The sequence below is a fragment of the Phalacrocorax carbo genome, chromosome 7 (genome assembly GCF_963921805.1).
Source record: "Phalacrocorax carbo chromosome 7, bPhaCar2.1, whole genome shotgun sequence".
NCBI lineage: Eukaryota > Metazoa > Chordata > Aves > Suliformes > Phalacrocoracidae > Phalacrocorax > Phalacrocorax carbo.
In genome coordinates, this window is record NC_087519.1 from 26,024,331 (window position 1) to 26,050,420 (window position 26,090).

At 48.8% G+C, this 26,090-nt stretch overlaps 1 protein-coding gene across 1 annotated transcript; it reads left to right on the forward strand.

The window, feature by feature from the left end:
* Nucleotides 1-18: 18 nt before the first annotated feature.
* Nucleotides 19-9,055, forward strand: CRYGS (crystallin gamma S). Its single transcript, XM_064457121.1, has 2 exons — nucleotides 19-6,743; nucleotides 8,735-9,055. The coding sequence occupies exons 1-2, from the start codon at nucleotides 6,447-6,449 to the stop codon at nucleotides 9,005-9,007; spliced, it is 570 nt and encodes a 189-aa protein (XP_064313191.1). The 5' UTR covers nucleotides 19-6,446; the 3' UTR covers nucleotides 9,008-9,055.
* The last annotated feature ends 17,035 nt before the right edge of the window (nucleotides 9,056-26,090 follow it).

Genomic DNA, 26,090 nt, shown 5'->3' on the forward strand with positions numbered 1-26,090 from the left:
TTTTGACACAAACACTGTTTCCTACCTTTAATGTCTTGTAAAGAATATCAACTTGACTGAGTACCACTCTCATGTGCTAGTGGAACCTGTCTTGGGGAGGTGTGCTTGTAGCTGAGCACCTAAATAAGATACTAGGCAAAATAGGCAAAGGCATTGTGTGGATAACCGAATGCAGTGGCTGTTACGTGGCTTGTGAAGAGCTATCCAACCTGAGAGTGAGAGCAAGGCAGAGACATTTAGTGCTCTGGGGTGCCCAGCTGTTGTGTTGCTAGAATTTTTCTGAAGGTCTCTCTTGGCTCCTGGGCAGGCAGGTCCTTGCAATGCAAGGCGAGTTTATTATATTTAACCAACTTCTAAAACATGGCTGTGCAAAGTGATTGCAGTGGAGCTTTGAGATGTCCTAGTGAGCCCACTGAGTTGCCTTTTGATAGGGCCTGGATTGTGTTTGAACTCTGATCTTCATAAGACCGCATTTGTATTTAAAAAAAAAATATCTAAGTGGTGTCACAGCTTTCTAGCAGTAAGAGCTGTAAGCAACAGTACTACGTGTTTCAAGACACCTAAAATGGTAAGAGGATGAGATGCTGCTGAGCATGTCTGTCTCAGACTGTCGTATCTGACTGCATTTAGCAGGGCTGCAGCAGTATACATGGGGTGGCACGCCTGGCTGCTGTTGAGAGAGTGCTTGTCCTGACAGATTTGAAACAGGGTCTGTGTGTTTCAGGCGCTGCTGTGACAAAGTAGTTTCCCGTTGTTTCACTAAGCCTTCGGGCTGGTGCAGTGAATAGCTGCAGAGGTGTGTTTTCATAATTCACTGGTGGGGGGTTGTGGGTGTACATAAGCCAGCGATCCTTGCCCTCCCAGCAATGTGGGCCAGCGTGTGGCTAAAAGAAAGACTTTCCCCAAACATCAGACAGTGGTGAAAGGGTTTTAAGTTGAATTTGTGACACTGGCAGATTTTGTCAGAAATTGGGGCACATTCTTTACTATTTGATGTGTGAAATCACTCACTTTGGAGATGTGCTGCCAGACATACTTATTTTTCTCTGTGTCAGGCACCATTTGGAACAATATAGCTCAAGCTGAAGGTGTGCTGTAAAAATACACAGCCTCTTTGCTGCCCAAATGCTTTCATTGGGCGCTTTTGAAGCAGAGCCTCTATGCAGAGGCCATTCTTTGCAAGCCTGTGGTGTCTGCTCAGAGCACATGTTGACTGTTTCCTACCTGCATCCTTCACTGCATGGGAACATTCTCTGATAAATATTGGGTCTCCTCCTTACAAATGGGGATGGGCATTTTAGTCCTGATGAGGATGCCTTCTCGTTTAACATGCTTGAAAGGGATGGAGCAGCCAAATTGCCCCCTGTCCTCCAGGACTTGGCAGGGGGCTGCATGTTTTGAGTGCATTTGGCAGAGTTTTGGTGTTCCGACTCAGCAAATTGTAACAAAGGGAGGATGGTGAAGCCTTCCTTTATTCAATAATCCTGTTTGCTTTTCTGGAAACTGGCTATAGCCTCGGAATCACTGACTCAATTTTTGGATCCTATTCTCATGACAAAGCGGCTGTCTGGTTTAAAACAAGCCCATTATAAAAAGGGTGCAGTGGATCCTGTCTGATTGTAACAGCTTCTGACGTTCCTCCAGCACTGGGGAGCTTGGCTGGAACGGAAAATGTACAGAGCTGAAACCAAGGTAAGTTTATTTGCAGCCTATTCATGATTGTGGCTAAGAGTACAGAATTTATCAGGGATAAGTTGTGGAGAAACTTTGGTTTCTTTGTTCTGCTGACAGCTTTCCCCTCTTGTCAGTCTGTCAGCAAGCGGAGATGCTTGAAATACCTTCTCAAGTGGAGGGAAGCTGGAGCTGAGTGCTCCCTAGTCTTTTCCCAGATCTTGGCTATTTCCTCTAGGTATGGCTCAGCGGGAGGATGGAGCCAAACACAGTGACTGGTGAGGGAATATTTTAAAATGCATTAGGACCTGATGCCTTGTAAATTGATGGCAGAGGCTACTGGGCCAGCAGCGAATGTGACAAGCTGTGTTTGCAGAGCAGAGTCTCGTGGAAGGTTTCCTTGGGAGGACCTGTGTCCCAGTGCCAGTGGCAGCCACCACATCCCCCTTCTGTGGTGAAGCAAAGGATGTGCTGCAACAGAAAGACACCTGAATGCTGACTATAGCACCGAAGGCAATTGCATTCCCTGAGAGATGTGAACCAGTCTTGTGATTTGGTGGAATTGGCAGAGGTGGATTTAAACTGGAAAAGAAGGTAGATCAGAAAACTCAACTTCAGCTAGAGTGACGTGCATCAGATGGGTATCCAGCTTGAATGCTGCATTCTTCAGTCTTGAAGTTAGCAGAACTGAGCTGGTTGGCTGTGCAGACCTTGTTGCGGGGTTGGGACTGGGCAGGGGTAAGCAGCTCAGAAAGGAAGGTGAGAACTTTGAGCTAGTTGGCTGTTTCTCCTGTGAAATATTACATGACTGTTAAGAGGCTGTGGACAGATGTACGTCTTCCCATTGTATTAGTTTTGCATTTGGGTTACATTCCTTTTAACCTGTGGAGGCTATAGGACCCAATGGTCTAGAGGGTGCAGAAGCAGAGTGGTCTTGAAGGCGCTGGCCAATGCTATGAAAGACCTGGATCGAGTCTCTGATTTTCTGCACCTTTCGTCTGTGATCTTGGCTCAAAGTGATTTGGCTATTTCTGAGCGGTCTTTAGAAACTGAACGTGGCAGGCTGCTTCCTCCTAACCTGGTGTCCGTCAGATTGCAGTGGTACAGTCTTTAGGTACTTGTGCATAAAGGAGGTGCTGGGGAAATGCAACTGATTCATGCTTGAGTCTTCTGTCCACTTGAAGAGACTTAAACACATACTGCCTTTATCCCTGCTGAAAGCCATGTCCCCTGTGAGTGTGCTGCAGGGAGTTTGTTGATTATGTGCTGCTGTGATACAGCAAAATGTCCAAGAGGAGTTAAGTCAGTGAAGGAGTGCAAATCTTATCTTTTCTTTCTGCCTAGCACATTCCAGGGAGAAGAAAAGGGCAAAAGAGAGAAACACTATTTCCCACAACCTAAATAAGCGGTCTGCCCTAGAAAGGAATTGCTGCCCCCATGCTACTTTCTAAGAAAGCAGTGGGCACTACTGGTTATTGTTTACAAGTTTCCTTCTAACAGAGCCACCATTGGGAAGAAATGTGATAACTGCTATGAGGTGGCCAAGGGAGTAGGAGTTTTACAGTCCCATAAGGAAGATCTGCTATGGCAAGTCTGTAATCTGCCAGGTAAGCCCCCAAAATGCAAAGTTTGGCCAGCGTGTGGTTAACAGGTTAGTGCTGTAAGCAGAGAGCCACTTGATGACTTTACTGGAGGAAGGCAATTTGTGTCAGAGTAAGATTCGACTGAAAGGAACTGACGAATCTGGAATTGAAATCTGTAATTCACCTGCCATTATCCTGCGGGTGAAAAACGTCAGTCTGCCCTATTTGTGCCTGAATCATTGGAGGAAAGCTGAGAAGCGCTGAGTGTGAAGGTCTGAAATGAACCGAGGGAGTGTGAAAGGGCTGTGGTGGAGACAGGTTAGCAGGAGCTCTCTCCTGAAGTCTTCCTATCAATGGTCTGAGAATAAAACAACAAAGAACACTTTTGGTTGGTTGGTCGCTGTTCTGTGGGAATGGCTATGTCCTTAACGTGCTCTTGGATTTCTTTGGCTTTTTAGCTTTATATAAGTACAAGGAAAATACCCACCTACAAATACCAGGTAGCTTTGCCAAATTGAAGTTCAGTTGTGTTAGGCTGGGTGGGGAAGGGACATCAAATGAGCTTTTCTGTTACAAAATTAAAGGCCAGCTTAACCAACTTTATGCACAGTTGCTGTGATAGGGCATTGCAGGAGGAACTGGTTCTGCTGGATTCCAGACACAAAATCAAGGCAGCTTATGTGGAGCCAGGACCAGTGTTGACAGGAGACCCATTCCTTTCCCGCTGTCAGTCACTTTGCTGTGGTGCAGGAGGGGGCACCCCTCTGCCTGGGTGGGGTGCTGCCTGCATGGAGACCAGACCTGTGGTCTTACAAATGTTGGGTAGAGTTCATCATCAACGGTGCTGGACACTTGCTGCACAGACAGGAGTGGAACTGCAGATCAGAAGGTGCTGCAGAGCTTGGGGAGTGAGGCTGAAGAGTGGGAGAGTTCATCAGCTGTCCCAGCAGAGGGTAACAGCTGAGTCGCGATGAGATGCACCCCTGTGTACTACCCTGTGGATGCTGTGGCTTCCTTGACCACTGGCTTCAAGAAGAGGATTACTGGTGGTGAGTGACTGCCAGACCTCAGTGAACAGGGCTTTCAGCGTTGCCTCTGGACTCGTGGCGGCAGATTTTTCAGGTGATACCTCTAGGGTCAAAGATCCAGAAGCAGGATCTGTAAAAAACAGCAGGGTTGTGGCTGGCCAGCATGGTTCACTACGCAATAGTAGCAGTGTGGGAAAACAGGAACCGGACATTTTAGTACACACCTTCTACAACCTTTATTTAGTTGCTCTAAAGATGGTAGTGATCTCCCAACTCTCCTTTGCAGTAAAGATGGGAAGAGCTTGCTCAGAAGGGAGAGACATGGGGACACGTTGCTTTGTATGTGTTGACTCCTTCGTAATGGGAGATCAGTCTCTTGAAAGTAAGAGGAAAATGTGAGGGAAATTACATTATCCTAATAAAGGTCTACCAACAGGCCACAAGACCAAGGACATAAATTCTCTGCCAGGATTAGTCTGACTCCCCAGACACCTGGTCAGGCTGGTGGGACACACTGACCACCCAGCTCTAGAAAAACTGTGGGTAACTTATTTTTTAACAGAAAGTAAACAGGAAAAAAAAATAGTTGGTTTTTCTAGATTTGAGTCTATCTGCTGGGTTGAAACTGTGACAATGAATAGTATTTTTAACAGCAGTGATGTTAGATCAATACCAATAGCCAAAGCACCATAGGTGAAATACTAGAAGCAAAAGGTGGTTGTGTATCTTAATACTCGGGCTATGGAAAAACTATAGGAAAAGTGGATTACAGAGGACTGCATGTTAGATGTTTAAATCACAGTGACCAGAAAAATTCTCTCCAGAGCACCTGGGGGAATTGGCTGAGGCAATCTCAGATGCTACCAAATAATCTGGCAGCAAGTATGGGGCCGTACTGGAAGGATGGAAAAGGTGAAAAGTTGTCTTGAGTATGCACTGCATTGGATCAACCAACTTGCACATCAGTTAATTCTAGAGCTTTGCATTGAAGACACTGGAGTAAGTAACCAAACTCCTGTTAAGGTGGAAGATGGGCTGGTGATTGGGTGCAGCTGAAAGGGATCTACTGGGACAGATTCACATCAACCTAACGTAATTTTTGGCATGGACTGGCATCACAGTATCATAAGCAAGCAAGGGATATAGTCAAAATAAACGTGATGGTTCAGGAATCCATACTGTGAAGGGCAGCTCTTGATGAATAATTGTCATCCGGAAGGATCTAAAAATGAGGCTGTACGAAGGATTGGTCTGGGTCTAGGGCTTGGCAATATTTCCATGAAGGGATTTTTGAAGAAACCATGCATTGTCTCTCCAGGGCTGGCTGGGTTGGTGATACCTTAGGCAAGAGGAATGGGATTTGCTCACCAGCTCTTGAGATCATTTCAAAACAGGTTGCAATCAAGTAGGGAAAAAGTGTCCCGAAGCAATGTGCTTTGCAGTCAGCTGCCTGGCTGTAGAGCAGCTCTTGAGAATGAAATGTGGTGATGGATGGAAAATTTGTCAACTGTATCATAAAATAGCAGCAACCAAAGCAGAAACAGCCAACTGCAAATGCAGTCAGATGTCTGAAGAACTGTGCTATCCACCATGTCCATGGAGCGCTCCTTTAGTTTTTCTTGGCACTGTTAAAGCTTGTGTGATGTCCAGCTCTTGGCATTGACTTTTGAGGAAGTAAGCTGTGCACCATTAGAATGGAAACAAGGAGAACAACTGCAGGGCTAGAAAACATGACCCAGGAGGAAAGAGACCTCACCACCCCGTTATTAGTAAAGGTCTAACTGCAAACACTCGGTAAGCCAATATACATGAAATGCTGCTTAGTACAGTCCATTGACTACTTATGGCTCCCTTGGCCATAATTTAGTAACTACTGATCCTAGAGAGGGTGGGAGGGAAATACATTAATAGTGTTTTGCTGCAAAGAGGACAGAGACTTCACCAAGGGAGCTTTGAGTCTGACTGGGACAGAACTAGGTGCTGGGAAGGGCAAGACATTGGTGGCAGCTGGAGGTGTTGGGGCCAGCCTGGTGAATTGGCTTCCAGGGTTAGCTGGGATGCAGTTGATCCTGCTCAATGGTTGGGCTTAATGACTTTTTGACATCTTGAGGGCTCTGTTTTCAGATATTTCACACCATGATGTGGCTAGGCTACGGATGCAGGCATGTGCTGGGGGGTGAGGAACCTCTCTGCTTTCCTTCCTCTGCTTGTGTTTCAGGTCGCCTTCTACGAAGACAAGAATTTCTTAGGCCGTTGCTATGAATGCGACAGCGACTGCCCCAATTTTCACACCTACCTGAGCCGCTGCAACTCCATCCGGGTGGATGGAGGCACCTGGGCAGCCTATGAGAGGCCGAACTTTTCTGGGAACATGTATGTTCTGACACATGGAGAGTATCCTGACTACCACCACTGGATGGGCCTCAACGACCGCCTTGGCTCCTGCAAAGCTGTCCAGATAGTAAGTGTGACCTCTTCCCAAGGGACATTTTAATTTACACACCTATGGTTGAAGAGTTTCAGCATGGTTGTGGGTAGCCCCCATCTTCCTGGGGACCCATGGGAGCTCCCTTGGAGAGGATGGCTGTAGAGGGTTTGCTCCCACAGTCCTGCTCTGGAAACGGCAAGGTGTTTGGTGAGTGGAGATGGTAAGTGTCTACCAGTCTTGACTGCAATGGAAAAAAGCAGATCCCTCTGAGTGCTTTGTAGGTGGGTTTCCACAGGAACAGCAGCATAGTTTTATTTGCATGTTCTTCTAGGAACTTCAGTGTCTGGGCAGGTTGCTCCACAGTTTGCTTCTCACCTTCCCCCCATGGTGTGCTGCCAACTGATGGTTGATCCATCAGTGATGATCTAAATCTGATGATGGGCACAAGGCTTGTAAGAGTGGGATGTAGATTTTGCACGCGCATGCAGAATGAGGGGCAGTTTGTTTGCCTCTCTAGCAAGCCCCCTTCTGACACAGGGAACCAAACCTCAGTATCACTAAGGCCTCTGTGTATGGGAAGAACAGCCCCAGCAGCAGACCTGGAGTGACCAGGAGTGGGAGGTACGCCTGAAGCCCTCCTTTGGCATGCTTGGAGCAAGCAGCCCAGTGTCTCCTGGTATTATGCATGTCTCCCTGCTGCAGCACAGGAACTGTGCTCATTCCCTCCTAACTGATGATGGAGACATGCTTCTGCAGCTTCCAGCAGCACCTGTCCTCCCACCAGCGGGAGACGGGATAAACGCAGGTTGGCAGTGAGCAGCTTTTACACCCTCTGGAGGTGCTGGGGGGGAGGAATAAACAGAGGGAATGATCCCTTTGGAAAGCCTATGGGGAGAAGTACCCTTTAAAACTGGCAGGGGTGGGAGTGTGGATGGAGTGAGGATTGGGGCAGACATTGGTGATCTGTGCATTGCTGGCTTGAGTAGCACAGCCATGGATTCCCATGGCGTGGAGCAGTTCTTACAGCTGAGAAGGGGTTTTGGTTCTGTGTCTAGAGGACTAATGCCAGTTTGAGCCTGTTCTGGGTTCAAGCTAGGTCTAAATTGCTTTGCATAGAGCAGGGAGAGTTTCCAGCCAGTTCAGAGCACTGATCTGGCATAAGGGATGGAGCCAAAACACATGGGAGATATAACAGCAACACAGGTTCCTCCATTGGGATGAAATGTGGAGGCCTTATCCTGCAGGTCCACTGGGTGTCTGGCTTCCCCTCCTGCACGTGGGGAGGTTGCATGGGTACCTGCCGCCCACAAGCGTTAGGTCAGAGTGCCCTGGAGAAGCCACAGCGGCAGCACGCAGATCCGAGAGATCCCACAGAGCTTGGCTGGGGCTGGCAATGAGAGTGGGCTTGGGTTGACAGGAGAGCCAGGGAAAGATGGTGTCCAGGCAGCTGCAGATTAAAACTGCTGCAGTGCCTTCAGGCAACACAGTGCTTCAAATCACAGTGGAAAATACCCACACTGCATTTGTCTCTAATGCAACCCAGCTGGGGTCACCAGCTCATTAAACTCCTTGTTGCCAGAAGGAGTGGGGAGTGGAGGGGGTCTGTCTATCTCTCTCTCCTGATGCTCACGTGGAGTGGCCGAAGGGTTCAGGCCAGCAGCAGGATGGGCAGGCTGCCTGGGATAGAGAGCTCAGCACTTGCTGACGTGGCCTCATCCTTCCTTGCACCCTTCCTTCCTGCGAAACTGGGGCTGTGGTGGGTGTTTGAAGTGAAACTGCTCTGCTTAGTGCTTTTATGCCCTCTTTGCACATGATGCTTAGTCAATAGTTACCCTGGCTGCCTCCTTGTTGTGCTTTTAGGGGCTGAGATGAGCTGTTCGTCCCTGTGCTGTGTAGGGTGGTTTGTACCTGATTTGAGTCTGACTGTGCCTCAGCTCTGCTCCCATCTGCTGGCAACTGTCAGAGCCGGGGAAGTGTCGGTGCCTCCCTCCAGCACCCTGCCATTTTCTCTCCCCTTTTTCTAGCCAAGTGGAGGCCAGGGCCACATCCAGGTATTTGAGAAGGGAGATTTTGGCGGGCAGATGTTCGAAGCCACCGAAGACTGCCCTTCCGTCATGGAGGAGTGGCACATACGTGAGGTCCACGCCTGCAGAGTGCTGGAGGGCGTCTGGGTTTTCTACGAGCATCCCAACTATCGGGGCAGGCAGTACCTGCTGCTCAAGGGGGAGTACCGCAAACCCGTGGAGTGGGGAGCAGCGAACCCCGCTGTCCAGTCCTTCCGCAGCATTGCCGAGTAAGGCAGCCATTGGCTGGGCTGCTGGAGGCTGTCAATAAAGCAACTGAGTCGCTCAGCTCAGCCTGTTCTACTTATTCCCAGGGTCTGCATGTGAACTATCCTGCCCTGGGAGAGCCGGTGTGGAGCTGAGCCTTCTCTGAGCAAAACACCCTCTGCCAGCCCCAATTGCCTCTGTCTCTGCTGTCACCTCCTTCCTCCAAGCTGGTCCCATCCACTCCCCTCAATCCCACTGCTCCTCTCCAGGGAAAAGCCATCCTGAAGCTGGAGCTTGTGCTTCAACACTTGGCCAGCCCAGTGGAGCAGTGGGACCACCCATCCCTAGGACCCCAGTTTTTGATGATGGCTGTGGGTGGCTCAGTCCGTCATGACCCTGTGGAGTCCCTGCTTGCTGTGCTGCTGATTTGTGGTGGCTCGGGAGAAGGGGCTGCTGGTGGCTGGGGAGAAGGGATGAGGTTTGCATTCATGCCACGTGCAATAAGACACCGCCCCACCCCCCACCCCTGAGCAGACAGCAGATGACCTGTTGCTAGAGGAGCATGTTCCTCTTGTGATGCACATGGCAATGGGATGGGGGGGAAAGTGGAGGTGACAGGCATGGATCCCAGAGTGGGCAGGAGGGAGTTTGCCACAGTCTTCAGGGGGGATGCTGGGGACACTGGCAGGCCAGTGTGTCAGGTACCAGATGCTCCTTGTAGGTGTGAGGCAAAGGGGCTGGTTGCTTAAAATGGGACTGAGCACCACATGAAGCTGGGCAGCTGGAAGGGGAAGAAGAGGCTGGATGTGGATAGAGACAGCGAGTGCCTCTGAAAGCTGCCCAGGAATGGGAAGTTGCTGCTGAACGATCTCAAAAGGCAGGAGGGGATCCCTGGGCACCTGAGACATGCAGGAAGCAGAGGGGACTGTCAGGCTCCCCAGGGCTCCAGTCAGCCCAGTTTGCCATTAGCTGGAGCACCCCACTTTGCCCAGTGCCACTAGGTGTCAGGCTGGGCTTGTGCCGCAGCCGCACAGGAATAACTGATGTCCGCTGTGCAGGGCACTCTCCTCCCGGGCACTCCCGGGACCTGCAGCCTGTTTGCATATCAAGCCAAGGGGCCTTGGGATAATGATGCTGGATGTAGAAGCAGAGCCCTTCTAGCCATGCTCCGCGGTCTCCTCCCGGTTGATGTATGAGGTTATTACGGAGCAGGGAGGCAGGTTAAGTGATGCGCGTCAAGCCGCGGTACTGTGACCCCCCTGGGAGTGCAGCCACTGGCGGGGAGTAGGAAGGGGCTGCTGAGAGGGGCAGCTCCGGCCCTGCAGGCTTCCCCCAGCACAAAGGTGAGCTGAAAAGAGTTGCCTTCCTCCGCCTCCTGCCATGACCCTGCAGTCCACCTCCCCCAACCTTAGCCCCCTGCCCCGTTTCAGCCTTTTGCTGCTAAGGGTAATGCATCTTCTTGAGCAACTTCTGTCCCGCCTTGCCTTTCTCCTCTGTTATGGGTCAGCAGGGTACCGACGATTCAGCATTATGGTTGGGTCTCAGTGTGTTTTTCCCCAAAATGTTTATCTAGGATCAACCAGCCCTGCCAGCACCCAGTTTCAGCTCCCCTTTTCTCCCTGGCTCCTGGCAAAGCTCTTCAAGCACCTCCAAGGGCTGCCAGCTCCTGCCTGTGCAAGGCACCAGCTCATGCATTGCCTGGCTGCTGTTTTTTGTGGGGAGCCTGTTGCATTCCCATTTTGGAAGGAAAATCTCCTGTAGGTAGGTGTACTCTGGCTTGTGCATTTCCATCTCCCACCCTGGTCTTGGGAAATGTCCGCCTGAGCGGTGTGCTCTGCCATCCTATGTCCCCTGCGGTGGGATTTGTCCCACCCCGCAGTAGGTGCCAGAGCTGCAGCGGGCAAGTCTGGGGTGCTACAGCCCTGTGGCTGCTGACATATGTCCAACCTGGAGCACTGGATGAATCAGACCTGGTTCTGGTTTGCCCTTACAGTAACATTTCCTCCCCATGTCCTTCCCTCATATCGCTTGATCTATACACTGCAAAAATGCAATTATCCCAACTCTTCCCCCCCATTCCTCCTCCGGCCAGCTCTTGCCCTCTGGTGAATTTTGCATTGTGCCCTGAATGTTGGCAACCAACACGACTAACAATAAAATATGCTAGTTGGGTGGGATTTTTTATTATTTTTTATTTTATTATTATTTTAGATTACTTTTTCCATCGGGGGCTCCCTTGTCATGCTGCATGCTGAGCAGAGTGCCTATGGATATGAGTGGCGGCGAGAGCGAGTGGGGAGCGCAGGCAATCCAAACCCAGCCTGCTGATGCTGTTTTTTGCTTGACAGCTAATTTCCATTTTTCAGTATCAGGGGGTCTGCTCCAGTAATTGGCATGCAGATTGTGTCTGATGGGCCTGTTAGACACGAGAAAAGACTCTGCTAGTTAGAATAAGCCAACCCCAGGCTGATGGATGGGGCGTAAGGAGGTCATTGCGAGAGAGACTATACAAATGCCTGTGTGCACACACACACCTACAAAATTTCACATTTTTTGCCCTCCCCCCTACTCCTACTTTCTTTATCTGGCAAACTCTAATCTATCGTATTTCATTGAGACAAATCCTGCTCCATTTCTCTCTCTTTCCTTTTTCCCTTTAAGGGAAATGTGATGGAACCTACTCCTGGATTTAATAAGAAGATGGTGCAGCATAGCAGGAATTAAAGCAGTGCCATGCTTCATTAGCAGCTGGGGATCACATGGAGCTGGCCCAGATGTTAATTACACTTTCAGAATTAATTGGTATAAGGCATTCCTCTCCTCCATCATCTGTAATCTGGTGGGTGTGCAAGGACTTCTGGAAGCAGAGACTGCTGGGCGGGCATCTGTCTCCCCTCCTCAGCCCATCAAGTGCTGTCTGTGACCGAGGGGCACAGGCTGGCTTTGAAATCTTGAAGCCACCTTCATTTCCATCCCTTTGGTGCCCAAAAACATGCTGCTATTTTGCACTCTTTTTCTCCCGGTGCCACTTTTCTCCAAACTTTTTCTCCAGCTGCTGGGGATAAGCAGGTCCAATTGGGCCTGGGGGATGTTGGGAGGTGGCACTGCTTTGAAGAAGGAAAGACTGTCACCCTTGAAGCTGGCTGTCCCCAGGGGAATCCAGAAGAGCCTCTACGAGGTTTGGCAGGATGGTAGGTTCCCTTTCTCCTGCTCCCTGACCCATCCTTGCTGGCCTATCCCTTCCTTCCATCTCTGGGTGCAGACTTGTGCTGTTCCCCATGCCACATGGGGGAGCCTCAGTCTGCCCCTGCAGCACCTCTCTGCTGCTGAAATCCCCCCAGTTCTTGAAGGAAACTGGTCTCCAACTTCTTCCCTCCCCATTTCCACCTTGGATTCAATATGATGAAATGCAAAAGCTGCTGAAAACCTGTGCAGGGGGGTGCTTTCTGCCAGAGGACAGAAATTATATGCTTGGAAATGAAGAATATTCTTCTGAATGCTGCCAATTTCTTCCTTTTCTGAGCTGGCTGGTGGCAACCCAGCGTGGGGCATAGTTATCTCTGCAATGGAGCATCACATCTTCAGGTTCCTGCCTGTGCTCGGAGAGATTGCTGCACAGCCCCAGTGGGACACTTGTGGTCAGCTTTGCCCTGCTGAAATTGCTCCCAGACCCTAATAGTTGAGCTTGCTGGCACTGCAGCCACAGCAGGGGCTTGGGCAGAGCTCTCACCATGGTGAGTGTGACAAGATGAGCATCTGCTCCATGTTTGCCCTCCTCTTCCAGGCTTTCCTGCAACAATGCTCCCAGGTTGCAGGAGAGATCCACCTTGCTGCTTGCTGCCGGCACAGCCTGAGCTTTCATGCTGCCCATGAAGGTCCTCAGGGTTTTGTGGGTCTTCTCCTGGCATTGCTGATGCTGTTTAGTCTTGAGGCACGAACCAACTTGACACAGGCCCTGTTCCCCAACCTGCAAAGCCCATTAATGTCACTTCAGTGCAACACTTCATTGCTGTTTGATTTCTTTGGAGCCCTTCTTGCTGAAGCCAAAGGCCCTGTAGGTTCAGTCACTTCCTTAGACCATACCTGGACAACCTCTGAAGGTCCTCCCTAGTGATTATGGCACATGATTTGGTTTTTCCAGTGCAGCTCTTCCAAATATCCTCTTTTCCTCTGTTTTATGTGTGAACCACCCTACACATCCTCTGCTGACATTGGCTGAAATGCAAAGGTGGCATGGAGTGAAGTGTTTCAGGAGGAGATGGTCAAGACCAGCTCTGCCCATCCTGATGCGAACTTGTTGGAAGGTCTGGCCTCACCCTGGGTACACAGAGCTTTTGAGCTGTGCACAGGTAGGCACAATAGCAGAGCTGAGCTGCTTTGTATCTCACTGGTGTCTGTGTACCCACACACATGTCCTACAGACGCCTCTGTTGTCTGCTCACCATCACGCACATCCTTTCAGAGAGGTGTGCTGGCCGTGCGCTGGGTTGGCCGTGCCCACGAGTGGGTGTGCAGTGCTGCGGGTGGGAGCTGCCTTTCTGGGACATGTAAGTGGTGATGGGGGATCGCTGGGTGGCAAGGCGCTGGCACCCCAACCTGGGGCTCTGCGGCCCCCCTGAAATTACAGAGGGAGACAGAGAGGAGAAGGCACTGCCCAGGGGATCAGCCTTTCCTTTGATAATCCCCAGCAGAGGGCAATAGAAGCAAATGGAAGAAACAAGACCTTGCAAGTGATGTGCAAGAGGAGCCGTTTTCAAGCCAGAGTGAGCTGCGAACAGAGCGATGTGCAAACGGGAGCAATGTGCAAGAAGGGACAGAGTGATGTGCAGCGAGAGGAGTGTTTGGGGGGGGCTTCAGGACGAGGTAAAAGCAAAACACAGCAATTCAAGGATATTTTGGTAGGAGTTAAAGCAAAACAATGTTTTCATAAATCCAAAATTAACTGCTTTGGATTTGGATGGAGAAGGAAGGGGGATATTTAACCCTTTTATTTAAACTTTCTTGATTTTAGGTCAGTTTTTAAGGCAACAGTGCTACCGTGACAGGTATGGCTGAACACCTCCAATGAAGGGTGCTGGAAGGAAAGGCATAGAGTTTCCAGCACTAATTTTATTGCATCTGGTCAATTTGTGTGCCTGACCCAAGCTTAGTTTCTGGTCCCTTTCTGGATGCTCGTGGTCTCTTGGAGAGCAAATTCTGCTATAGTCACACATACCTGGAGACTTTGGGTGCTGACCTCCACCCTGGCCAGGGGGATGAGCTGGGCTGGCGCTGGCACTGCCCACAGGCTCCCTTCTGCCCAGCAAAGGGAAAACCACAGCAGGCTGCAGCACAAAGCAGCAGGGAAGCAGGGAAGAGGTGGGCAGAGCATCCCTTCTATATCCCTGCTGCTGGACCGGCTCGGGCAAGAGCCTCTGCCCTGCTGCATTACTGCTCCCTGCACGCTCCTGCCTGACTTGGCCGGTATTCACATCTCACTTGCAGGATTCCTACATATGGTTTTTCAGATTTTTTTTTTGTCCCAAACTGCTTGGAATTATACAGGGCATTTTAGCAAGGAAAGCTTTCCGTGGCAGAGGCAGGATCCTACAAGTGCCCTCCAGACAGGACAAGACATCTGCAGAGACACCACAGGGAAATCTTTCCTGGCAGTATTCCCATCTGGGTGCAGAGCCGAGACTTCATATTTTTTTGGTGAAAAAAACCCACATTTATTTGAGAAGAGGCAAAATCCATGTGGCAGGAAGCTGTGAGTGCTGGGGAGCCATGCCCTGCCTGGATGCAGGGCGCTGAGGAGGGCTGGACACCCCAGCAAGCAGCTGGGGATGTTATTTGGGCAGAGACCCACACCACGGTGCAGCTGCTGAGTTGCGGGACCAGGGGTGAAGCCTTGGGGAAAAGGACATTTTTTTGGGGAGACTGGGGTAGGCCTTTTGTTGAGATGCTGCTGCTTGGAGAGTGCACAGCTGGACTCCAGCCCTAAAGGAGAAGCATGAAGGGGCTCTGCCACCTTTGCTCTGCGGAGCCCTCCGATCTGCCTCATTAAACCCCTCCTTGCTAAGGCGAGCAAGGTGCAATCTCCCCATCTCAGCGTTATCTCCCCATCTGCCTCCTCTCCTGCCATACTTCTAGATGCTCCTTATCTCCTCTCACCTTCCCCAGAAACCCTGCGTGCTTCTCCCGCTCCCCTTGCTGGAGGCAGAGACAGCTGCCCACGCAAACGCTCCCTACCTGTGATCTCCCTGGCTCTTATCTGCCGCTGGGAGTTTTGATTCAGCCCCTGTCTCAAAGTCAAACGGATTTCTGGCAGGGCGCGTGCGGCAGTCGGAGCGAAGGTTGATGGTGGGGAGGCAGGCAGGGACTGTGCTCTTCCCCTCCGCCCTGCTCGAGCCAATTCTCCAGGTAGTGCCTATCCCCATTTATTCTCTAACATTATCAATTACATTTGGATTATTATTACTCATTCAAGCCAAAGTGAGTCGCAGACAGCTATTTCCTAATGGGGAAATGTTACAGGCGACTTATTAACGAACAATGCATCATTAAGGGGGGAGAGCTTCAAAGGCTCATAAATGCATTTCAAAGGACACAATGTGAGCAGAGCCTGCAATCGCATATCTGGGGGACATGGACAAAATTTGTAACAAGGAATATACTGGGCCCAATGTAATTAACTAATTCTCGATCAAAGGGGTTTTAGAACTGAATGGTCAGGGAATTCAATTATGGGTTTCCTAATGAACCACTGTGTGCCAAGGCACGGGGATGTTTTCTCCTGGAAAAGCAGGGCTGAGGACCAGGACTGGGATTTCCAGGGAGGCTTGAGGAGAGAAACACCAGAAAAGCTCATTCCATGTGGTTTTGGTATGGGGGGATGGACAGAACGCTGCACTGTGGAGGGAGGCACTGTCCAGGTCCCCTGTGACAACTGTCTGTCCCAGGGATGACCGACGTGGTGGGACATGTTCACCCTGCATCTCATTTTTGGCAGACCAATGGCTCTTTTGAAGACAAAGCTGGCGGAAGGGTGTGGGGGATGCAACTCCCCAGCCCCCAGGGAGGGCAGGATGGCTGCCCTGGGGCTGGCACCACCTGATCCCCTCCCTGGAAAACGTGGGCACAGGAGATTTCCTCTGCTGTCGGAATCCAGCCTCTGGTAAATATAACATCGTTCTCAGTTTATGAAAGAAGCATCTTCTAGTCCTCCACTAGTTTCTCTTATTATAGAAAGTTGGTTTGCTCACTTTACAAAGGGAAATGTATTATGAATTTTCCCTTCATTCCCCTCCTTTTTTTTTCCACATTTAACAACTGATTTGTGTGTTGCATGAAAGTTACACAGTTCTTTAGATGCATTTGCTATTTTATTTTCTTTCATTCAAAAATATGTCAGTAATCTTTTTGTTAACATGAAAGATAAAGGATTAGTAATGCAAGATGCAGTTTTCTTGTAACCTTCTTGAAAGCAGACTATAGTTTCTTATCTGGCTCTAACATTCATTTTCCTGAAAAAAAAAAAAAAAAGACTTCTTAAAATGAAATAAACTATATTCGATTCAGACAAGCGGCGCTTGCAAAGAAATTTATTGCAGTTGGCAGAATGGAGCAGCTGCACAAAAGTCCCTCTGTCACAGCAGTGAGTACCTTTCCAGGAAAACAGGACGCACATGCATACATGTGCACACACACGTGCGTAGGCTGCATGGAAAACACTGCTGCGAAGAGAAAGCACCATGACTAAGCCTTGCATTGATATCACAAAATATCCCAAGATATGCCTGTCTGGTTGACTCCAGATGCTTGCCTTGGGGACATCCAGGAGCAGGACCCTGCTAGCATGTCCCAAACTGGAGATGGGCCACCCATTTCCTGGGCTTGGTGCTCATTACAGATGTGCAGGGGTGGGCTGCCTGCCCACTACTTGCTGTGTGCACTGCTGCATCCCTTCTGGGTTAGGTTCAGAGGTGCTTGGGGGTGCTTTTGGGGCTAAAATAGTGCTGGGTGTCCTGCGAGCCCTGAAGACTACAAGAGGCCAAGAAGGAGGAAAGTGGTAGGTTTTTTTAATGGTGATGGTCCCTTGAGGAAGGTTTCTAATGGAGCCATACATTTGAAGAAGGTTTTCTCTGCCAGCAGTTCATGAGTCTGGCAGGTCACTGTGGTGGTCACAAGCACAGCCCCAAAACATCTGATGAGCTGTGGAATATTCCAGGGTGTGACAAGTGTGGGCAGTGCCCACCACAGCCACCTCCTGCTGATGGTATCAGACACAGCGCTCTAGCTAGTGCTTGCAAGCAGAGCTATGATAAAAAGTTGCTCTTTGGCTTCTTCTGGGCTGTCCCTGCCATCCCCATTAGACTCCAGCAATTTCCATCTCAGCTTTTTCTGCTCATGGCTCATGAGCAATCAGGGTTTTGCAGCATTGCTGGCTCCTGATCACTTACTTGAGTGACACTGGGTCTCCAGAAGGTCCCACCTTGCAATATCTCACCTGTCTCAGATGAGAGCTTCCTCTCCTCCCCACTGGCCAGGGGCAGGAGCTTCTAACACCAGGGAGGGGAAAAGAGAGATGGGGACAGGAGGAGGAGGTGTGGGAGCAGCAGGCAGCAGTGCAAGGGGCTACCAGGAACCAGCAGGTCTTCAAGCACCACCTCCTGACGTAACCAACTTAAATTTGATGGAGTTGGTTTCTTTGTAGATGCAGAGAATGAAAGCAAACACAGGGTAAGCAGGGGCTGGTTTTCACAGCACCGAATTCCTCCAGTCACAAAAAAACCCCCCTGCCCTCTTCCAGCAGCCTGACAACTCTGCAAGGGTTAAATCATTATATAAAATGACAGATTTCTATGGCAATTAGCTAATGGGCCTCAGCATGTAAAACAAACTACTTTTCCCCCATCAGGTGGATTTGGTTAATATTGAGTTAGAATAATATGGAGCCATTGTTTATAACTTTGTTTAAAACCTCATTTGCAGGGAATACTTTGTTTTGCTTGGGAGAAACTTGATATTGCTTCTATTGCTGATGGAAATAATGATTTCTGTCACACACAGCATGGATTGCATTCTGCTCCCTTTGCAGGGCTTACCAATTAAAAAAAGAGAGCGTCATCTTCTGGGCTGAAATCTTCGCCTTTATAGTTTAATGGGGCTCTTGTCCTGTGCTAACAGATCCGTGGTTTCATTCGAGGGAAAGTGTGTTTTCATATCAAAGGAGCCCCCCTTCACTGACCCAGCCTTCCCTTCCCCCCTCTCTGCCCCAGCACACATGCTATTTTAATATTTCATATATTTCATAAGCTTTTATGCCTCTAAAAGAGAAGTGAATTTGTGGAGAGTTGAGCTCTCCAGAGCTGTACTTCAGAGCTGGGAAGTAATTCAGGGTGAAGCCTGTATTAATCTCAGGTGAGAGAGATATTTAAATTCAGGCTACCAGTGTGAATATAAAATGGGGATCTCTTTACAAAAATTTCAAATTGTAATATGCAAAGCTTAAAGAAAAGAAACCCCAAGGGAACAGCTTTCTTCTAGAACATTTTGTTCCAACCATCATCTCTTTACCTTTATTTTTTATTTAAAAACCCTCCCTTTGCCATTTTGTATTTTTAAATTAAATCTTTCAGTTTTTAAGATGAAATTCTTTATTGCTGGGAGATAGTGGCAGGGAGGTGGAGAATGTAAGTACCTAGTTGTGAAAAATGGTGCTTGGGCCCAAATCGTAGCCAGAGCAGAAGGAATAGTGACCAGTGGGGAAGCCCTGCATGGTTGACCCCATGTGTCCCCAGGAACGTGGGACCACCCACGCCACCACCTCCCCACTTGGGGGATGCTGCCTGCACCTTGCTTTTGGGGCACCTGCCAGGCTGAAGAGGAGCCAAAATTTCTGCTTGGAGGGAGGGGAGAGGCAGCACATTAGTGTCCGTGCTGTCTTCCTCCAAAAGCCCTGGGGCAGCGCTGGGCTGAGCTGGTCCTTCACCATCAGCGCCTGGTGTACTTTCAGCCTTCCCCTTCTAAGTAGATAAAATTTTAATATCGATTTGTGATCCTAGGCAGTGGACAATTTATTTGCATGCACTTTGGTAGGGGTGGGGATCAGCTTGCAGATGTCTGTGCCCAATGTATTGAGCAGCACAACCCAACCCCTGTGGTACAGCTCCTGGGAGAGCCCTGTATTTGCATCCATGGCAGAATCCTCAGACTGCAACCAGCTCCCAGGTCAGGAGAAATGGTGACAGATGACACGCTATTATCGGCTCTGTCAATTAATTAAATTATACATTATGCTTATGAGGGTGATATACTGAGCGGCTCTAGATTAAGTGTCTCAATTAAGTCTTTAATTTAGATTTAATAAGTTATTATATGTTAATAAAAGATCAATTAGCTGTTAAAAGAGCAGTGATCCAGGTACAATAAGTGTGTCAGGGAGACATCAAACTGACATTGAAGAGACTGGGAGATTGTCTGCACAGCACGTGTACAATTAGGTTTTTAATATAGTCAAACAGGAGTGGACATGGAGGCATCTAGCCGGCACTCAACCGTGGGTTTGGGATATTGCACTGTGCCGTGAAACCTGGCTCTTTGTAAAGGCTGGGACAGCCAGGTCAGACCCAATCCTTTGGTCTCAGTGAGAGCAGGCGTTTCTCCTCTGTGGGATGACTCCAAGGATGGTCTTTCCATCAAAATCAGAAAAAAGGTGTCTCTGTAACAGCTGGTTTTACTGCTTGCTCCTATATAAACTATGCAGCATGGCACCTTTCCACACACTGGATGTACCTCCTGCCAGCATCCCCTTCCTCCGTGATCTGTGGCTGAGCCCACTTATTCCCATGGGCGAATTTTGGGTGGGCATGGGCCGGTTGGGAGCCTGTGGCTGGGCTGCCAGGGGGAGGGGAGGGAAGCGCTGGGCTCCTGTGGAGCCGAGATTTCAGCTGAATATGGATGACATCATTATACGGGTGATCCTTTCAGCAACAGCGAGCAGGGTTTTAAAGTAGTGACCTACAGCATACAAATGATGGGTTTAAAGGAAATAAAAAAAGAGATGATTTGAATAGCATACATTTATAGAAGAAAAGCCTTCCCCCCCTTCCATTTCTGATATCTTTCTACGGGGCAGGCGCTGTGCATTCGAAAAGAAATTAAAACACTCCTCCTAAATACACTCCAGGCAGTAACAATGGCAAAGTTAAGAAGGTTACGAGACTTAGTTGTCCCAGCAACATGTCATCAAGTTGAAATGAGCAGAAAACAGAGATAACGTAAGAAAGAGAAGGGGGGAGGAGAAGAATAAAACCACAGGAGGAAAAATGCCAAGAGATTGAGAAAGAAAAGGGAAACCCCTTTTTATTTGCTGTTTCGTTAGGATGAATCTGATTTTATAGTCTCTAAAAGAGGCTAAAATATAATCTCCTTTTGTGTAATGCGCATGTTAGGAAAATGTGTCATCAGCAATTCTTCTGTACACTACAGCAATATTCAAAAAATTAGCAGGGATATTCGAGTTGAGCTACAAAGAAAAACAAACAGAATACTCACATTTCAAGCCTGAGCTGTCATTTAAGAACATTTTAAACTTTTTATTAACCTTTTTGATTGTCCCTTATGGTTTCTCTCTGCTGCAGCAGAAGAGCTCTGAGTTTCAAAAGAAAGACAAAGCACACAAGAGAATGAGGTTTGAAATGCAGCTTTATCTGTCTGGCAAGCCCAGGGCTCTCTTGACTCTTCCAGCACAGCAGGATTTCATGCTCAGCACTGTACGTGGGCACAAGGAGAAAGCACGCTCTCCGTGTTTCAACACACTCCTGTGTCCTTCAGACCTGTGTTGGTTTTGGGGTGCCCAGAAAGGCACACATCCAGTTGTTGACTTCATGTTGGCATCTCCCCCTGATGTTGAGGTTTGATCCCTGGCTGGAGCCACTAGTCAAAACTTTAATTAAAATAGTAATTAATCAATCAATTAAGTGCTCAGCCTCATCTGTGTTTGCTGCAGGAGACTTGGGGCTGCTGAGATGCAGTCTGCTTACTTTACTCCCTAAACAGAGGGCACTGGAATGGTTGGCAGCTAGTTCAGTTACAAGGAGGTACTGGTACTGGAAGAAATGGGGCTGGACTGGGAGAAGCTTAAGATTACTCTCAGTAACCAGTTTCTGACTGCAGAGCGAGGAGGCTGTGGAGGAGCCCCTTTACCAGCGTACTGAGCACAGCACCTTCCAGACTGAACTCTTCCTGGAGAGGAGCTAGTTTTATGCTGAGATCGGTGAGTGATGAAGAGGATTAAACACCAGCATTGGCTGTGCTGTGAGGAAATGGACTTCATGGTCCCAGAGAGCTTTTCTAGTTATATGTCCCTAAGTGTGGACTGAGGAACCCAATTTTATGGACTACTTCTAAAATTCTTGATTCAGGCATTTTGTTTATGTGTACCTCCAAACTCGTGACACCCCTTAAGTACCTAGGCTACCTTTTAAAATCTCAGCAGTATGTTTTAGCGTGCTCCTTGCTGAGATATTTTTGGTGCTTATATGTTACAAGCAACCACCCAAATTTATTCTGTTTCCTGATAAAAATCTCTCTTCTCTTCTTCCCACCCTTTTCTTCCACAAAAATATTTATTTGTTGTGCTTTTTTTAAAATTGTCTCTTGTTGTGGCTTCTTGTTGTGGATTATATTTTAAAGCAAGGATTGATTTAGTTAATTGATGGAGAGCTTTGCCTGTGAGGATTTCATAATCCTTGCTATTTTATCTTTGCAATAATTGCTATGTTTGTGATTATTTCAAAGGACTAAGGAAAAGCAGACAGCAAGAAAAAAAGCTCATCCACTCATATTTTGCAGCTTCTCCAGGCACCTGGGTGGGCTCCTTCTCTGTTCTCCGTGCAGCAGCTCAGGGAAGCAAACGGGGTAATGCATGGGGTGAGATGCTAGGGAAAGGTGAGGACCCTGGGAGCCAGGGCAGGCAAAGCTCTGTCATGAAGATCACTTAGGGTCTCAGTGGCATGGTGACACTGAGGACTGAAGGCTATACTTCTGGGGGAGAATGGGGAATAGCCACCAAGGAGACCTCAGGATCCTGCAGCCATATGTATAGACACACTTGGCCGAGGACAGTGTGATTCTATAGCTGCACCAGGGTGAAGGGCAGTGAAAAAGATGCACCCCTTCACACCGCCTTGCTGCTGGGATGACACTGTCACAACATCCCATGTCCCTGCAACAAGGCCAAGGGCCTGCCCCATGTGTCTGTACCATTTCTGGAGAGGAAGGGAGAAGGCTTGTTCCTGCCCACGCAAAGGCAAGTGTGACGGTGTTGTTGAAAAGCTGCCTTCTCGGTAGAAAGGGTATAATTTATGTCCTTCTGGCTTTGGGCCAACAGTGAATCCCTGTGGGCTTAGATCTGACGGAGGGGCTGACGGTGACATGCCGCATGGGGACGCTGGATGCAAAGCCATGCTTGTGTTTGCTGTGGGACTTTGGATGTGAGGCCACGTTGATGTTTGCCATGGGACGTTGGATGCGAGGCCAAACGGGTTCATTACGGGACACCGCCCACGAGGCCCCGCTGGCACTTGCGGAGGCCCCGCCGTTGCCATGTTGTTTGCCAGCTGGCCGCTGGAGGCTGCTGCTGCCTTTGCAGTCGCCAGCAGCTGCCTGCAAACCCTGAGCGCCCACCGGGAGCTCTGCCCAGCAAGCACAGTACAGACATGAGCTATGGTGGAGGCTGCCTGGTCCTCCTCCAGCTGCCCAGGGCTGAGCAGGGCCGGGAAGCATCCTCCCTTGCCTTTCTTTCCTTCACAGGAAGGAAGGCAACAGGCTGGGAAGGGATCTTAGGATGGGAGAGGAGTCTCTGTGCCACACTTGGAAGAAGTGGGATGGTCTTCTAACCAGGTGTGTTTTTATAAGAAATACAGGCCTCTCAATGCTCTCTGTACATTTTCATACATTTAGAAGCTGTTAAAAAAGGGCCACAGCCCTAGTGTTATAGGCATCCCTGATATAATGCTAGGGTCCTGACTATACTTATACACCTTAATTGCCCTGAACAGGCTCACCTGGGACCCTGGCCCACACACCCTCCTTCCCATAGGCTCAGGAACTCCATTTAAGTCCAGACCTGGGCACTTGCTCTTGGTTTGGACCATGTGGTAGGTGTGCTTGTCTCCAGTTTTACCTCTCTCCCGAGTAGGTCTTGAATGTATGTTGTATTTAGCTTGTTTCTGCCCTATCTTCTGAGTGGACTCTATGGATGGGCCTGGTCCATCCCCTCATTGTGTTAGGGACTGTTGATGGACCCTGTTGCCAGCGGTTGGCTCTGTGGTGCTGAGGAACTGTGCCTTGGTTGGTGAGGGCACTGCCTGTGCTAGGGTTGCTCTCGGCTCCCAACTTACCCACCTTGCACAGCAATGCTGTTACCTGCTGTGTAATACTAGATACAACCTGATTTGGCTACCTTGCTGTATGCAGCTTGCTGCTGAGGAACCTCGTTTTCCTTCAACTTAACAAGCTTCCGCTACTTTGAAGCTCATGGCTGAGGAAGATAATCTAGATAGGGCACACTCTGAAGGCTACTGGTTTTAAAGCTTGGGTGTGAAGCAAAGTCCAAGTTGGGCATCCAACAGGGAGACCTGACTTCTTCTGTGGACGTGGCTTCACTCACGCTTCCATATTCCAGCTACTTTTTATGCATACGTCATGCAAAAGCTGATACTTCTGGTGACGTCCCACTAGCCCTCCTGCCTTAAACCTGCTCTGTCTGTGAGAGTTCAAAGCACATTCTAAGATGTTTTCCTAAAAATTTGATAGTGACCAAAGGTGTGCTGAGACTTGTTCAATGTTGTGGCTAATAGTCATTCCACTGTAATCAGAAAAGGTGGTGCCCATGGGGAACACAAGTCATCTGAGTTCCCTGCTGCTGTCTGGAGAAGTAAGAAGGGAATGGTGTGCTGGTTTTCAAGAGTTTCCATGGATGTTGTGAGTACAGAGCCAGCAAATCATAAAAATCATATAATAATTGTTTCCAACACAGAGGACATGAAGTCTTGAAAAGATTACATAGCTTGTAAAGGTGCTGGTAACTTGCATTTATTTGCTTGACTGTTGGGATGTTTTCTCCCAGGGGCTAGGAGGGCCAATCTCACTGAAGGATATCAGTGCATACTAAGTCTAAGGAAAACACTTCTGTAATTCTCCAACCTGGGTTTTGGTAATTTCCTTTGAATCAGTCCTCTGGGCTTTTTTGTCTGTTATAATTTGATCAATCCCTTAGAATACATGGGAAAACTCCCTAAATTACACAGGTCATGTCTCACAACAAAATGCCTTTAGGGTATGGAGTCTGCCAAGCTTTCAGCAACTGCAGGTGGTATTTCCCACCTTCTCTTAAGTGTCATGATAGTCCTCTTGATCTCAGCCTCTCTGCATTGTCTTGGTCTGGTTTGTAACAGGCTCCTTCAGATGTGCCTCATCACCTTGTCTGGTGTGGTGGGTATATGGTTGCTGGGTGTATACTCAGTGGCAGTGAGCAGCAGGGAAGCAGGAGGAGGGGCAATGGAATTTGGGGGCTTGCCCAGCTTCTCGGTGAGGCAGAACCATGCAGGGATTGAGAGCTCAGGGCACAGGAGGGAGCCTTCATCAGTTTGAGTAGACTGGATTAGCTCCTAGCAATACTTATTGGGTCAGCCCCCTCCTGCTGCTGTTTTGTATACATGTTCTTGGTTCTAAATGCAGGGAAGCAAGTCTGGTGACGTGATTGCAGGAATGGAGCTCAGCTTGATCAGCTCCTAAGCCTGGTTGTTGAAGTCCTGTGTTTTTCCTAAACCTGTAAAGGCTGGAATTGCTCAAGACACTCCTGAGTTTAAGACCTGCCTAACACCTGGGCAGAAGTGCATTAAAATCAACTGCTGTTCCTGGAAGAAAGTACTATCAGGCTTAGCTTTGGGTCCTAATCCTCAGGATCACCTCCCTCAATGAAAGTAATGTTAGCACCTGGGAAAGAGGTTGAGTCAACTTTTGGGCACAGGTTCTACAGCTCTGCATGAGAATGGGACTAACAAACATGGCTCTAGCAAAGAAAGCTGGGCTTTGCTTAATGTGCTATGATGCCTCAGTCCAGAGTTTTGTCAACAAGACGTAGGAATCGGCTTCAGAAAAGCAGGCCTTTGGGTACTGAAGGTAAGGGTGGAAATGGGAGCTGCAATGTAGGGGCTGAATTTTGGAGAAAATGAGGTTTGTTTTTTTTTTTTTAATTGAGAATGATAGTATTTGAAGAGGTAGGGTGCTTTGGAGCGTAAATCCACAGGGCAAGTGGGAGAACAGCTAGTAGGAATCCTGAGGGTCTGAGACCATGCTCTCAGCACAGGTTACAGCTAGAGATGGTTGGGTATTTCCTCTTCAGCTACTCAACTAACAGGTCCTGCTCAATGCATGGAGGCCTCCAAGGTCATTGATTCTCGTCCCTCCTACTCAACTGCAGATAGATCCCGGAGGTATTTAGTCCACCATGGCATCTCCCATGTCCTCTAGATGCAAACTTGTTTCCAATACCTGTAGCAAATAGATGATGTCCTCAGGTCTCTGTGTACTGATGATGATCTCCTGAACTTCTGGCTTTGCTCCCAGAGCTGATCCTGAGTTGGAGGTGACTGGGGAGGGACTTTATGAATAAAAATAAAATAGGCTTCTGGAATGTGTGCTGAGAGAGACTAATCATGACAGAGAGGTAGTGGAGGCTCATGTGGTAGCTCTGCCAATATCATGAGAGACTCACTCCTTCCAGCATCTCTCTGGCAATATACCATAACAGAACCACTCCCAGAAAGAAAAGCCTGGCATTTCAGGCAGCTTCTTTTCTGGCAGAGCAGAGGTTTTTTTTCCTCAGTGGGAGAAATTTATATGCAAAATGATGGATACAATTGACTCCCTGCCTTTAGGCATCTACAGTAATAGCTAAAAGAGATGGAGAACACAGAAGGCAGCAAGCGTGGAGAGCTGTGGTCGGCTAAGGTAAGACATATCACTGTAGAAGCAGATTTACAACAACTTTGTGTTCCCAGAGGCAGAGAAGCCTGGGGTCTCTGTGAAGGGCATGAGATGGCTCTAGTAAGGAAATAGA